The sequence below is a fragment of the Monodon monoceros genome, unplaced genomic scaffold, assembly GCF_005190385.1.
Source record: "Monodon monoceros isolate NGI ecotype Baffin Bay Population unplaced genomic scaffold, NGI_Narwhal_1 Super_Scaffold_12, whole genome shotgun sequence".
Taxonomy (NCBI): Eukaryota; Metazoa; Chordata; class Mammalia; order Artiodactyla; family Monodontidae; genus Monodon; species Monodon monoceros.
This window is the reverse complement of record NW_021703768.1, coordinates 161,184,245-161,199,737: the sequence shown is the minus strand read 5'-3', so window position 1 is coordinate 161,199,737 and position 15,493 is coordinate 161,184,245. Positions and strand designations below refer to the sequence as shown.

Below are 15,493 nucleotides of genomic sequence, written 5' to 3'. Positions count from 1 at the left end.
CTAATACGATGTGACTGACGTCCTTAGGAAAGGGGGAATTTCAGACATAGACAGGCATACAGGGACAATGCAGGCATACAGGGACAATGCCATGTGAAGATTATAGTTCTGCTGGCACAAGCCACCAGAATCCCAGAAGCCAGGAGAGACACCTGGGGTGGACCCTTCCCTAGCACCTTCAGAGGGAGCCTGGCCCTGCTGACACCTTGATGTCGAACTTCTTCAGAACTGTGAGACAATGCATTTCTGTGGTTTAAGCCAACCAGATGGTGTTACTTTGTTACGCAGCCCTAGCTAACTAATATACTGCCCGAGTCTGGATTTTGCCAAAGGATTTTTGCAACGACGAAAGCTGAGACTCAAAGGGAATTTGGCGGTGGCGGTGGGGGGGGCCCAAGCTAACCAAATGGTCCCTGCTCTTAGGGATGGATTCCTGGTGAACATCCAGGAAGCCAGGGTTGGTTCGAGCTTAGAAAGGGTGAAATAGGACGAGGATGCAAAGAGAGAAGGAAACCATGAGAATGATTTAGGGGAAGTGAAGGAGAGGAAGTGGCTGCCATCCAGGGGGATGGGCTGGGCCACCAGACTTACCAGAGTTCAGAAAAGGTTTGCCACACAGCGGGCAGCTGGAGTGGCCAGAGAAGGTTCCTTGAGCCAGCTGGTGCCCGTTGACACATTCCTTCCGCTCTCGAGCATCCTGTCCTTTGTCTTTCAGAAGCACTGGGCTCTTCCCCTGTTGGGGACAGAGGTGGGCCTTAGAATGCCCTGTGCATCCAGTCTCGCCTCGAATCATAGAGATCTGGAGCCAGGGGCACCCTGACAAGCAGCAGAAGGCAGAGGGGGATTCCCCCCCCCACCTCCGGCCCGGCCCCCTGACCTTCTCCTTCTGCCTGGTGACTCGACATCGGAGGGAACTCAGTCTGCGCTTCACCCTGGCACTCCTGTCACTTCTCTCCATCTTCCCCGCTCTGTCCTCGCTCCTGAGGGGCAGAAAATTTGGTGAGGAGAGCGCAGCAGACCCAGAAGGCCCTTCTGAGCCAGTCCTGCAGGTCGCTTCTGGGATCCACCTGGAATCTGTCTCCCTGAGGTCCCTTCATCCTGTTTCACCCCTGCTGTGGTCCCTAACTCTCTCCCTCCTTCTCTCACTCACTCATTCACTGAACAAACATTTACAGAGGTTTGCAAATTTCAGGAACCTTGGGGACCAGGTTTGCAGAGGGGAAGGTGACATGGTCTCCAACTTGAGGTCCCTTGATGGGCCCTGTCCATCTCAGTCTCCTCCCTCTGATTCATGCCCCCTTCCTATCTCCATCAGCCTAAAATCCTGCCCATTCTTCCTGTGGGATATCTGTCAAACCCGGCTTCCCTCTTCCCATCCAATGCTCCAGCCCCAGATCGTGCCTCTCCTGGATGGCTGGCACACCCTCATTTAATAAATATGTATTAAGTCATTGACAAAGAAACCCAGCCCCCGCAGAATCTAGTCCCTGGAGGGAGATTCCATACCTCCAGTCTGTACCCCTCAGTGCTCACCATCATCGCTCACCACAGAGCTGTGCTCCTTTGCTTCCCAGGTGTGATCTGGCCTCTGCTGACTACCCCCTCCCTCCCCTCCTCCCAGCCCCACCCCGACACTGTTCCTGAGGAAGGCACTGATTTCTTTTCCCCATCCTCATTTCTTCGTATTGGTGAACTCCTACTGTTCCATCGGAATCCAGCTCAAGCTGTCACCTCCTCCAAGAAGCCCTCCTCTGCCCTCCCAGGGCATATGAGGAGCCCCCCTACCACCCCTACCGTTGCCCTGGCGGTTCCAGTGAGAGGACGGGGCCCCCAGCTCAGGGCCCACAGTAACCTCTTGTGGGAATCCAGTGGCAGCCCGCCAGCAGCTCTGCGTACTCACTCGGACAGGAACTCAAACCAGGTGAGGTTTGAGTGGGCTCCTCCGGGGCTGATGGACAAGCGAGCCCTCTCCCGGGCCCTGCAGGATCAGAGGGGACAGACACAACAGCCCTTCCTTCCTCCCGCAGATGCCCCCTCTAGTGCCCCTCTCCCTCTGGGCTCCTGTGGATAGGTGTGCCACCCGTGCCATGTCTGAGATCCCACCATCCCTCCACATGTGGGCTTGTATACATGGTCATTGCGATGGGTTTTCCAGCAGAGGGTGATAACAGGTCTTGGTCAAACAAAATCTGCATGTCAGGACGTTTTCCTAACAGATGGCAGTATTTTGGGAAAGAGGTACCTTTTCCCATTTGGACAAAGGTAGTGCATGGACTGGTGGCGGCTTGCTTCTGCATCCTGCCCTTTCCCACACCTGGGCGTCCTCCCACCTCTCCTGTCACCGTTTTCCTCCCATTTCTCCTTGTCTTCACACCATGCCTGTTCACTCCTATACCTGTCCTCCTACACTTTCCCCCTACACCTGTCCTCCCCATCTGTCCTCACATACCTGTTGCCTCACACCTAGCCCCCTTTCCACTTACCCATGGTACTGTCGGAGTTCTTGAAGCACCTGCTGGACAATTAGCCTGCAATGGCAGATAAAAACAGCCCACAGCTGCCCCACATGACAGATATTCCCCAAGGCGAGCTGTGATTGCCCGACCTGGTCCCGGGTCCTGATGCAGCCCCTAAACTGGGTCCCCAGCCCCTCCCCATGCTGTCGAGAACCTTTCTGAGGGGTCTGGGTCCCTCTCCGGGGAGAAGGATGGTGTGGTAGAGAAGATCGAGATTATTATAGGGGGACAGTGGCTGGTCACTTACAGACAGTGATGCTACACCCTGCCTCCCTCCTCCCCAAGCCTTGACTCCTTGGCTGTCCAGGGGGTCCCTCCCTGACCCAGAGGCGGACACTCACACATGATCTGGCTCCACGTGGTCCTTTTCCATGCACTCCAGCACCGGTGGATCCAGGCCTGGAATCAGCCCCCACCCCAAGAGGCACAGGCGTGAAGGGGGCCCTGGGGCAGGACCAGGCCTGCATGGTGCCCCCTGAACCCACCCCTGCAGAAATGGAGACTGTCCAGATGTGGCTTGCCACTCTCGGGGAGGAGAGGTGAAAAGAGGGCAGAGAGCCAGGGATGAAAGTGTCCCCGGCGTGTCATGAGTGCTTACGACTGGCTAAACGCTTTACACATATGCGGTCAGTGAACCCTCCAAGCGACCCTAAGGAGATACAGTAATTGTCCCATTCTCCGTGAGAAGGTTAAGAAGGCTTAGAGACTTGCTAGAAAGTGGTAGATTCTGGTTTGGCTTGTAGGTCTGTCTGACACCAGAGGGACACAAGCTCTTCGGATAGAGATTCAGAGACAAAGAAGGAGATAAAGAAAGAGACAGAGCCAGAGGGAGAAGAGGGAGCCCTGCGGGTCATTGCAGTGTTGTGTCCACCTTGGCTGGAGGATCCTGGGGGTGGGGGTAGGGGTGGGGGAAGGGCAGATGATGCAGGAATCCCCCCCACCCCCTCAGCATTCTGCCCAGTTCCTGTCCAGGGGACCCTAAGCCCCCTCCACCAGCCCCGCCCAGGGGACCCTCCAGCAGAAACCCCCTACTCCACTTGGTTTGAATGAAGGAAACCCCCAGCCTGGGCTACCTTGAACCGCTGGAGCGGGCACTTCCAAATCCGGAAAGATTTCCAGGGAGCTGATCTCATCGAAGGACACGGGAACCGACCGTGACCTCACTCTTTTTTCGGGGCTGTCACATTCCTGCAGGGAATAAGCATCTCGCTAAGCCTGGAGACAGCCCAGGCTGCAGGCAGGCTCGCCGGGTCGAGGGTCCCCAGCCTTCAGCTGCAGACAGGGGCTGCCCCCAGCCATGGGGCATGAGCACAGCGTTGGGACTCCATAGCAGCTGAGGGCTGGAGCCATACCCTCCCCAGCCATGGGCTGCAATCCTGCCAAGGACCACCAGCTCCCCACCCCAGCTGTGGGCTGCAGCTCTGGAATTCTAAGCCACAAATTCCAGCCGTGGCCAGTAATTTCCCCCCAGGTCATGGTCATGGGCAAAGATGCCCCAGGCAGAGGCAACAGCTCCGAGCATGCATTTCCCAGTTTTGGGCTAAAATCCCAGACCTCAGACGAGCCCTCCCTACTTCCAAACTCCAGTCACAGGCAGCACCTCCTTCCAGCTGCAAAGATGCGGAGACGTGCCTCTGCTCCCCAGCCCAGGGGTGAAATTATGGCCAAGGATCCCAGCCCAGCAAAGGACCTTCAGGTCTGGGCTTCAATCTCAGGACCCAGAGCCTCCCCAGTCACGGGCTATACCTGCCATGATAAAGCAGTCCCCCCAGCTATGGGCGAGGCACTCCTTGGAACCTGCAGAGACAGTGCCTGGGCCCACAGGTGTGTTATCATCCGGGGTGGCTGCAGGTTGCACCCACCTTGTTTGGTGCCTCTGGGGGGGTTCCGCCCCCAGACAGACACCCTTTGGTCCAGGCCTGCAGGCCCTCTCCTGGCAAGTTCAGAGCAAGGCTGGCCAGTGTCCGAGGGAGACAGGGCCCCTCATTTACAGCTGAGGCTTCGAGGCTGAGCCTGGTGGAGGAAGGGAGGGAGTCGGGTCTGTTCCACCTGGTTGCTGCCCCAGGTCCAGCATGTGAAGCATGGGGGCCTGGAGGGAACCCGTGGGTAGCCCTCTGGGGGGACAGGGCACAGAGAGGGGTCCAGCTCTCCCAGTACCAGAGAGGCGGGTGGGGAGTCTAGCTGGGGGATTTGATGCTGAAGTTCCATTTGCGTCGCGGGCCCACTGTTTTTTGTGTTTTGGGTTTTTTTACCTTTTTTTGGCCCAGCGGCATGTGGTATTAACTTAGTTCCCCGACCAGCGATCAAACCCATGCCCCTGGATTGGAAGCTCGGAGTCTTAACCGCTGGACCACCAGGGAAGTCCTCCCTCCCACTGTTTTTTTTTTACACAGACTGGATTTCTATCTGGGGGGACCTGTGAGGGGTGGAGGGGGCAGCTAAAGCACCCCTCTCTACTGTTTGGGGCTGCCACTGTGGTTTGTGGGTGGCACTGAGCACGCATCTGTGTTTTGATCACAAGTGCATCTGTGGCTTTGTGCACGCATGTGCAAGTGACATGTTTACGCGTCCCTGGGTTTGAGCAGGGAGAGGATGCATGCCTGCGTGTTGAGCGTGGGCGTGTACACCCAGGGTGCACGGGCGGGTGTGCACGTCTAGATGTGAGCCTGCCGGCCGGGTTCACACAGTTCCAGTTTGGGCTGGTGCACGCTCCTTCAGCGTGTGCGTGCTTACCCATGCACGCGGATTCATGTGCCCACGTGAGCTCTGTGTGCAGGCCTGCATCTCCGGAGAGGGCCTTTGGGGCTGCCTTCTGACACTGCAGACACCTCTGGTGGCCCTTGAGCTAGATGACTGAGAGGCAGGGGGGCAGCGTAGCCTGGCCGCCCTGGGGGTGTGTCCCGGAAGGCGTTGGGGGGGGTGGGGCGGGACTGACCTCTGCCAGGTCTCAGAGCAGCTCCGCGACCTCTCCCAGCTGCGTCTTCGAGGCAGGCCCTGGGACCCTGCCAGGCTGGAGAAGGGCGAGTCTTCTCCGGCTTCTTCGCTAGGGGGCCCACTGCCCCTGGCCCCCCTAGGCTGGTTTTGTGAAGGGACCTCAAGGCCCAGGTCCTGGATATACTCACTGCCCTGAAGGTCCCCCAAGTCCAGGCTGAAGTCCTCCGAGCTCTCGCCATTGCCGAGCAGCCCTGGAATTCCATCCTTCTGGAGATGAATGGGGAAAAGGCATTGACCCGAGGGCAGCAGAGGCCCCCAACTCGCAGACCCTGCCTATCCCCCTCCCATCCAACCTGGGTTCAGCGCCCATCTAGTGGTAGGTGGGGTAGAATGGGGGTGGTCCCCTCGGTGTAATGTCTAACCCAGGCCTTCAAGGCTTTATCCCCCCAAAAGGGGCCAGAAATCTGGGCTGGCAGACCTGATTCCACCTCCCTTACTGAATTTCTGTCTGATGGCTTTATGAAACAGACAAAATAACCTCTGTCCTGTCTGCTCACCCAGCTTGTTTTAAGCCCCACGTAAGATCATGCCTGTGAGCGCAATTTGTAAAAGCGCTGCACGGAGGTAAATTATCCTTGGTACTACTGCTACTGGTGGAATTTCAGGCAGTGTAAGGGCTCGTAGTCTTTTTTTTTTTTTTTTTTGGCCGCACTGCGCGGCATGCGCTATCTTCATTCCCCCACCCGGGATCGGACCCGCACCCCCTGCAGTGGAAGCGCGGAGTCTTAACCACTGAACTACCAGGGAAGTCCCAAGGGGCTCCTATTCTTTTCCCGGGGCTGCTTAGGGTGTGTACTCATGGGTCTCCTGTACCCTAAGTCTCCCTCCCAGGCCTAGGGTGAGGCAAGTGAGGCACTCACCTCGGACACAAAATTGTAGGGGGTGCCCCAAAACTCAGGAATAAAGAAAATCATACTTCAATATAATATTTAAAAAAAGAACTCAATACAGTGCAAAGAGTTCCGTGATGAGCAAATTATAAAAATGTTAAGACATGACAGTTTCGGACCCCGCACCTCGCTTGCCTCCCCCTATTTCCGGCCCTGCTCCGTCCTACCAGAGGGTAGCCTGGAACCTCTGCACTCCTAAATCCCCTGCAATAACTTCCGCTCCCGGACAGCAGAAGCCTGAGCTCGTGAGCACAGTGCAAAGGGCTCCAGGGTAGGCTGCCTCCCGCTTCTGGCCCGTCTGCAGCCTCACGTTGCAACCCACCCACGAGGCATCGATGTGCCAGGCGCTGTTAGACACGGAAGATACACAGGGGTGGACGATAATTGCCACATCCACCAAAGCAGCAACCATTCTGCACCCAGAACTACACGGGTGTTAGCCCTAATCCCACAGAAGCTCCACCAGGGGGCGCTGTTGTCCCACTTTCCAGATCAGGAGACAGGCTCAGGAAGGAGAAAGGACCACACAGTCCTGGGCCACACAGTCAGTAAACCGCAGAGCCAGACCCAAACTCAGATCTGTCTGGATCCAAAGCTCTATCCTCTTTCTTACCCTTGTTACTCTTCTATTTCTTTTTCCTCTCTCTCCCTCCCAGTCATTCTATTTGTCATTTATTTACCCCCCAGACAGAGCACCTGCTTTTTCCTTTCCTTGGAGAACCTCTTCTCCCAAGCCACCCAGAGGCAGCCTGGTGAACTCCTATTCACCCGTCAAAACCCAGCTTGGGCATGCCCTCCAGGCTGCCTTCCTGACTCCTCCAGTCTAAATAAGGTGTCCCTCCTTTGGGCTGTCAGGATCTGCAGGACAGGGACTGTCCTTTTCCAGGCCTTTGTTAGCACTGTCCTCAGACAGGGTTTTGTGGGTAGGTGGGAAGTCCTCTACAAGTGCCCCAGGCAAAACCAACCCTGAGATGTGACCCCAGACATCTATGTGAGCTCAGGCAGCCCTTGATGGACTGTCCCAATTGGTGGCCTGAAGGGCCCACTGAGCAGACCTGGCCCCCTTCATGAGCTCTATAAGAGGCCCCAGGATAGGACTGCCAGATAAAATGCAGGACGCCCAGTGAAATTCCAATTTCATATAAACAACAAATTTTTTTTCTAGTGTAAGTAGATTCCAAACATTACAATATTCAAGTCTAACTGCGCATCCTTTAATTTTATCTGCTCAGTATTGCAACCCTATTTATCCCTGGACCATTTGGCCAGCCATGGCCAGTCTTTACTAGGGGAGGGGTAACAGGAAGGTCCCTGCTAACACTTGGTGTGGGGAATTTTCAGAGAAGCAGCCAATTGAAAGTGGAAAACACCTGCCAGCCAAGAGCCACGCTCTTTGTCGGCTGCAGATCTTGGCTGGCAGGACGCAGGTGGCAGTGTACACACCTGCCGTGGAATGAGGGTGCAAGAGCTATGCAGGGTCTGGCTTTTTCTCTCACCTCCCCCGCTTGGAGCTTTCTACAGTTTTGACACCTTCCTTCTTTTTTAAAATCGTAGTAACATAGAATTCACCATTTTAAGCATTTTTAAGTATACAACTCAGTGGCATTAAGTACATTTACACTATTGTGCAATCGTCACCACTGTCCATCTCCAGAACTTTTTTTCATCTTCTTCCAAAGAAGGTTTGTACCCATTAAACAGTAACTCCCTATTCTCACCTCCTTGAGCCCCTGGTCACCTCGACTCTACTGTGTCTTATTGAATTTGCCTATTCTAGGGACTTCGTATAAGTGGAATCATACAATCTTTGTCCTCTTGTGTCTAGTTTATTTCACTTAGCATAATGTTTTCAAGTTCATCCGTATTTTAGCATGGGTCAGAATTTCCTTCCTTTTAAAGGCTAACGTTCCATTGTAGGGATGGACCATATTGTATGGATATAAACAGAACTACATTTTGTTTATCCATTCAGCCTTTGATGGACATTTGGGTTGCTTCCACCTTTTGTTTCTTCTGGATTATGCTGCTTTGAATATGGGATGTACAATGTCTGTCTGAGTCCCTGCTTTCATCTCTTTTGGGTAGATCTGCAGAATTGGGGTTGCTGGATCGTACGGCAATTCTCTGATTGGTTTTTTGAACCCCGGCCATGGGGGGGGCTGCACTGCGTGGCATGTGGGATCTTAGTTCCCCGACCAGGGATCGAACCCATGTCCCCTGCAATGGAAGTGCAGAGCCTTAACCACTGGACTGCCAGGGAAGTGCCTGCACCCACTGATCTTTCTCCTCCCAACCTCCCTGGCTGCTTCTTCTCTGCCTGCTGCTTCCTCCCTGTATCTTTCATATACCAGGGTCCCTCTTCTTCAGTCTCCGTCCAAAAAACCCACACCTCTGGCCCTGGCTGGTCCAGGTTCCCCTGGTTCTCCTATGACTTCAGCGGCAGCCTTCCCGAGATCACTCCAATCCCATCCCTGGTGCCTTGGTAACCTCTGCCAACTCCTGTCTCCTCTGCCACGGCCCCAAAAGTTTCCTTGCCTCTCTGGTTTTCATCCTCCTATAAATATAAATACATCAGGACAGCCTCTTGGCCTGGGCCGGGCCCTCCCCACTCCCTCTCCTATCTGGCCTCCCTCACAGGAGGCAGAAGTGGGAACCCCGCCAGAGCTTTGGGTGGAAGGGAATGGTGGGCAGCTGTGGCAGGTACAGAGATGGAGGGGGGAGGGAGGGGGCTTTGTCCTTTGCTGGGGAACTTGTATCTTTCCTCCAACATTTCCTGGGTCAGAAATGGGAGCTGGCCCACTGAGGGCCTTCCCAGGCATCTCCCTAAACATTTGTATGCTGGCCCTGATGCCCCAGAGAGGTTACAGTAAATCCAGGTTCCCGCTCCCGGAACCCTGGGGAACCTTGAGGGATGGGTCCCCCCTCAATGGCAGACGCAGAGACGAGATGTCCCAGGAATCCCACTCTACCAAAGGGCTTGCTGCGTGCAGATTGAGATAGTACATGGATCCACGTTTTTAAAAAATGTAAATAGTTATTTATCTCCTTGTATATTAAGAAAAAATAGCACACCAAAGCAACTTCAAGCATATCATTTCTCTGGTTCCATTTCATCGTGTAAAAAGGGAATTGATTTCAAACAAAAGAGCAAATAAATAACAGGGACAGACAGTTTTCGGATGGCTGGTATGATAGAAAGGCCTTAGTCAAGGTTTGCATCCCTCGCGTGTCTTTTATTAGCTCAGTGTGACCTCAGGCAAGTTTCTAAACCTCTCTGGGCCTCAGTCTTCTCACCTCTAAAATGGGTGTGATGCTGCCTTCTTGTAGGATTGCTGGGCAGGTAGAATGAGATGATGCTTGCACGTTGCAAGCCCTCGATCAATGGAAGTAGATATTGGTTGTTGCAACCATGGTTATTGTTTTTATACTTCAGGAGTCAGGGCCCTTCCTCTGGGCAAATTGATGACCCTGCCAGATGGAGCTAAGTGGAGTAGACTGACAACTAGGTCCAGCGATTATAATCAAGGATTAGTGAATGTTCTAGAAAATGGGCTGGAGAAGAACTGAAGGGGGGCCAGCTGACCCTGTTTGAAGGGACAGGAATTCTGGTTTGGAGTTATCCTTAGAAAATCCCTTTTTTGTTATTATTATTTTAAACTTAAATTTAATTTTTTTTAAGTTTGAAAAATAAGATTTATTCTAAGCCAGATCATATAGAAAATCCCTTTTTAGAAAAAGGACAAACCCTGGGGTAATCATTGGTGTGCAAAATCTACTAAGGACAACTCAACTAGGACAGGTTAGACCATCTTTAGACAGTTTCCGTAACAAAATAAAACCCCAAAACCCTACTTCCAACAACATAAAATAGTGTCTATGTGACATGTAAATGATTTCTTGAGCTGGTCAAGTTGCATATATTTTAAAATAATTTACATCTTATCAGTATATATATCTTATATATATCTTTTTCAATGAAAAGTCCTACTGAATGTTTTAAAAACAAAAAGACAGAAAGAAGGAAAGAAAGAAAGAAAGGAAGAAGAAGGGAAGAAAGAAAGGAAGGAAGGAAGAAATCAGGGAGGGTTTCCTGGAGGAAGTGACAGTGAGGGAAGCCCTGAGGAATGAGTAGGAGTTAGCTAGGTAGAGGCTCTGGGTGAGGGCATTCCAGGCATTAAGAGAACAGGATGTTCAGAAGCCTACTGGCTTGAGAGCTCACGGTGCTTCCCCCACAAACTGGCAAGATTTCCTTATGGCTGAAGGGGTTTGTGTTGGGGAGGGGATGGGGTTGGATCAGCAGGCCTGGTAGGCCAAGGAAGGATTTAATCTCTAAGTTCCAAACAATGGTGGTATGCAGGCCAGGGAGCTGTGATTTGCCTTCAGAAAGATCATGCAAGATGCAGAGCCCAGATAGGCTTGGACAGGGGCAGGGCTGTTGGAGCAGTGAAGACACTTGTGCAAATCACCTGGGTGAGCAATTACAGTGGCCTCCACCAGGGCAGTGGAGAAGGAAGGAGAGACATGGACAGAGTTGAGGGTTGTACAGGTGAAGTGTTCACAGGGCTTGGGGAGGGAGGGGCAAGGCAAGGATGTTGCCTTCTGCTGCTTCCAGCTCTGGTGACCAACTAGATAAGGACATGCATGTGAGTGGCGGGGCTTATTTGGTGGTGGTGGGGTAGAGCCTCCCCGTATATACCCAGGGCTCCCTGCTTCTCCAGGTACACGCTTCCTCCATTGCCATCCTATCTGCCCAATTGCCTGCAGCCCAGGGTTCCCATTCCAAGAGGTCCAGAGCCCTGGAAGGTCCAGAGCTGAACTTAAGTCCTGGTCTTGTCTTCATTTACCCTGAATTCTCCCTGACACCTAGGCCAATTCTTTCCCTGCTTGGATCCCAGTATGCTCTTCCGTAAAATGATAGGGGCAGATACACAGAATTTCCTACATATGGTTTGACTGTAATGGACCCTCCTTCCTTAGTGTGGTGGGTGTTATAAAATGCCACCCAGACCCCCGCTTCAGTGAGGATGGGCTGCCCCAGATGCTGGATGAGGGCTGCCAGCAGATGGCTGTCAGCTGTCAGTCTCCTTCTGGGAAGTCACGTCCCTTCCTGGGCAGTCCACAGGCCACTACTGATTGATGTGGGGACGTAATGGCTTGGCCATCTCAGCCTGATTTAGGACCACTCTGCAGGGCTGTTCTAGCTCAGAGGTGCCCATGGGAGCTTTTTCTTCCTTTTTCATTGATTGTTCTACCCACCCATGCACCCATCTAGCCACCCTTCCCTCCTCCCTCCCTCCCTTCCCTCCATTCTTTCATCCATCCATCCATCCATCCATCTCTTTTGTCAATCCTTCCTTCCTTCCATCCATCCATCAACCCTCCCCTCTACTCATCCCACCCTCCCTCTTCTTGTTCCAGAAAGGATTCATTTCCTCATCTGTAGAATGGGATAATAACTACTCTGCCATGTTTTGAGGAGAATTCCCTGAAATTATGCACACAATGTTCCTGCAGGTGCTAAAAATGTGTACTTGCTGCCACAGGCGTCATCAGCTCCTGCCCGTCTCAGCAGTCAGACACGTGCCTGCTCATCCTCCATGGCGGGGAAGTCTGGGTCCTCAGGCCTCCAGGGTCCAGCGCTGCTCTTGGTGGCTGAGTCTGCAGCTCCAGAGTCAAAGGGCTGGACATATGGCTTGGGCTCAGAGCCTGTGGGGAAAGGAGGGACAAGGTGTCACGGCTGAGTGGGAGGCCTGAAGAGTCAGGGCCTGAGTGCTGCATCTGGGCCTCAGTTTTCTCATCTGTAAAATGGGATGGCAGGGGAGGATGGTCCCAATGATCTTTTTTTTTTTTTTGGCCACACCCTGTGGCTTGTAGGCTCTTAGTTCCCTGATTGGGGATCGAATCCAGGCCCTCGGCAGTGAAAGAGTGAGTCCTAACCACTGGACTGCCAGGGAATTCCCTTTTTAAGCCAACATACACGACACCACTCGACACCACTCATGCTGAACCTGGGACAGATATTTCTGTTCAATCCCAGGGCTCTTTCTTCCTGAGCCATGGTCCCCTTGGAATGCTTCCCACTGCATCATTTTTGGAAGCCATCTCCAGCTGATCTGAGTTAGCTCATGAGATGAAATCGATTTGTCATGCCTGCTCTAGCAAAAAGCCCTCATTTGCTAGAATGGGTCCCTAAGACCAAATACAAGTACTCAGTGCCCACATTTAGAGGGTCTCTAATGGTAGAACTTCAGGCTGTCTCTGTCCCTATATTGTACTTTGAGTTCCAGGGACCCCTGGGTGGCATGGTATAGAGGAGAAAACAAGGGGTTTGGGGTCAACCAGACTGTGTCCTTGCCTGGACCTGCCCCTAATGGCTGTAGACCTTTGGGGAAGTCACCTCTCTGAGCCTCAGTTTCTTCACCTGGAAGGTGGGTGTGATGGTGCCCACATTTCAGGGCCCGATCCTGGGGTGCTTGGTCACCTTCCTTGCCCTCCAGGTCAGGAGGGTGCCCTGGTTTGATCTTGGGTGTTGGATGGAGCCTTTTGCCCAGGGAGAAACAGGCACCCCCGACTCTCTCCCGCTGCCCCTTACACTGCAGCTAGAGTGCATCACCCCTGCGTATCCGAATCCCCACGGAGGTTACCCACCGCCTGCAGGAAGAAGGTCAAATGTCTTGGTCCAGCCACTGGTGTCCACCAGGATCTTCCTCCTGTGCCTTGTCCCTGCCGCTGCAGGACCCACTGCCTAAGAGCCCCCCATTCCTGTTGGGGGGGCCTGCCTAAAGACCTCATCCTATTCACTCCAGAAACCTTCGTCCACGCCCCCATCTACGGTGCCTGTCTCCTGTGCATTGCATTGTGTTGTACTGCACTGCACAGCATTGCCTTGGCATCTGGACCCCCTTCACTCCTCCACACCCCCTGCAAAAACATCCTGGGTCCTGCTGCAACCAGGGAGCTGAGGGGAGAGTGCCTGGAGGTGAAGCTGGAGGATATGAGTGAAGGTGGAGGCGAGGAATCCAACGGAGGTGATACCCAGAGAGACTGACCAGCACGTTTGCGGTAAGAGCGATAGCAGCTTCAGAAAAGGCCAAGGTGGGGGTGGGGAGAGGGATGGCGATGCCTTTGGACAGTGGCAGTTAGGTCCTCATCCAGTCCTTAGCTTGGGTCCCCTGTGGCTGGGTGACCCCATGTCTCAGCTTGCTGGGGACAGTCCTGGTTTATGCTTTTGAGTCAAGTAATGATTAACAGTAGCCCACTTTCACCCTCCAAAGGGTACAGGTGGGGCGATCTATTTTGTGGCCACTCTGCCTATAACCATTGCAGCTGGCAGAGGGGAAGGGGGTGACGCTGTCCTTTTCTATCCCAACATGGGGTGAGCTGTCTGTACCCACTTATGTTCCCTCTCCTCCCAGCTGTGTAAATACAAACACTGCTCCAAGTTTTGGGGGTGCTGACAGTTGTATAATTTGGGGAGCCTTCTTTAAGAAAACGAATACAAAATTGTGAATGCAAACTTGCTGGGGCTTTTGGAAGGTAAAAAGGACAGCAGAAAATAGCCAAGGCAGAAATAAACACATTTCATAAACAGATGAATGAAAAGGTATCACATGGGCATAAAAAACTCAAGGAGTCTGGAAAACATTTTGGCAATTCTTCAAAAAATTAAGCATAGAGTTGCCATACGACCCAGCCATTCCACTCCTAGGTCTATACCCAAGAGAATGGAAAACATAGATCCACCCCAAAACTTGTACATGACGGTTCATGGCAGTATTATTCTCAATAGCCAAAAGGTGGAAACAACCCAAATGTCCGTAAACAGATGAATGGATACACAAAATGTGGTCCATCCATACAGTGGAATATTATTCAGTCATAATAAGGAATGGAGTCCTGGGAGTTCCCTGGCGGTCCAGTGGTTAGGACTTGCGCTTTCGCTGCCAAAGACCTGGGGTTCAATCCCTGGTTGGGGAACAAAGATCCCACAAGCCGCACAGCACAGCAAAAAAAAAAGAAGGAATGGAGTTCTGACACCTGCTATACCATGAATGAACCTTAAAGACATGATGTGACATCACAGAAGTCAGCCACCAAAGACCACATGCTATGTGATTCCATTTATATGAAATGTTCAGAATGGGTGAATCCATAGAGGCAGAAAATAGATTAATGATTGTCTAAGGCTGGGGAGAAATGGGAAACTTTGGGGTATGCCTAAAGGATACAGATTTCTTTTGGGGGTGATGAAAATGTTCTAAAATGGATTGTGGTGGTGGTTGCACAGCTCACGGCTTGTGGGATCTCAGTTCCCTGATCAGGGATGGAACCCGGACCTGGCAGTGAAAGCGAAAGCGAAAGCACCAAGTCCTAACCACCGAACCGCCAGGGAATTCCCATCACTGCGAATATTCTAGAAACCATCACTACTTCCCCAGCTACTCTCCCAACCTGGTTGAGGGCCTCTGTTCTGCTGCCCTCATTCAAACTTGCATCTCCCGTGAGGCAGCTTCTATGACTCAGGGAAATATAGGACACGACAAGCAGGCTGTGAAGGACGAGAAAAGCCAGATGCGGGGTTGGGTCCCGGAGGCTGATGGGAGCTTGGAAGGGGAGGGGGAGCCGCCTGGAGGAGCCATCCCATCCCTCAGCCAAGGCCCCAGGGGGCCTCAGGAGAGGATGCAGGGTCTGCCTGCTTCCCTGGGCAGGGACCTCACAGAGGCCTGAGGCCTCCTGCAGCCTGTAGAGGCCAAAGGCAGGACCTTATGCCTTGCATCTGTGACCCTAAGAGTCTGGGATCCAAAGGCTAAAGGTGAAAGGCCAGGGCTGAGTTTATTCTTTGCATGGAAGTTTCTGACCCAGGAACAGGCCTGGCTTGACCCTGATGACAGACTACATTCTGATCCCAGTGTCACATGTTGAGCCTCAAACTTTGTGTCACAGACTGAGCCCCTAACCCAGTGTCATAGACTGAACCTCAACCTGGTGTCACTGATGGAGCCCTGACTTTGGTGTCATGTACTGACTCCTGATCCTGGTGTCATGTACTGACTCCTGATCCTGGTGTCATGGACTGAGCCCTGATCCTGGTGT

At 52.9% G+C, this 15,493-nt stretch overlaps 1 protein-coding gene across 4 annotated transcripts in view; it reads right to left on the bottom strand.

Annotated features, from left to right (window-relative positions):
* The window catches only part of ARHGEF18 (Rho/Rac guanine nucleotide exchange factor 18), a 94,572-nt gene that overhangs the window by 67,122 nt on the left and 11,957 nt on the right, over positions 1-15,493 (bottom strand). For 2 of the 4 annotated variants that reach the window (XM_029217685.1, XM_029217686.1), the window contains exons 2-10: positions 11,985-12,106; positions 5,452-5,717; positions 4,379-4,529; positions 3,590-3,704; positions 2,858-2,915; positions 2,484-2,528; positions 1,901-1,978; positions 878-980; positions 592-733 (exon numbers count right to left, since the gene is read on the bottom strand). In XM_029217685.1, coding sequence (XP_029073518.1) covers positions 592-733; positions 878-980; positions 1,901-1,978; positions 2,484-2,528; positions 2,858-2,915; positions 3,590-3,704; positions 4,379-4,529; positions 5,452-5,717; positions 11,985-12,106 — 1,080 coding nt within the window. The other 2 variants (XM_029217687.1, XM_029217688.1) reach the window with 2 other exon arrangements.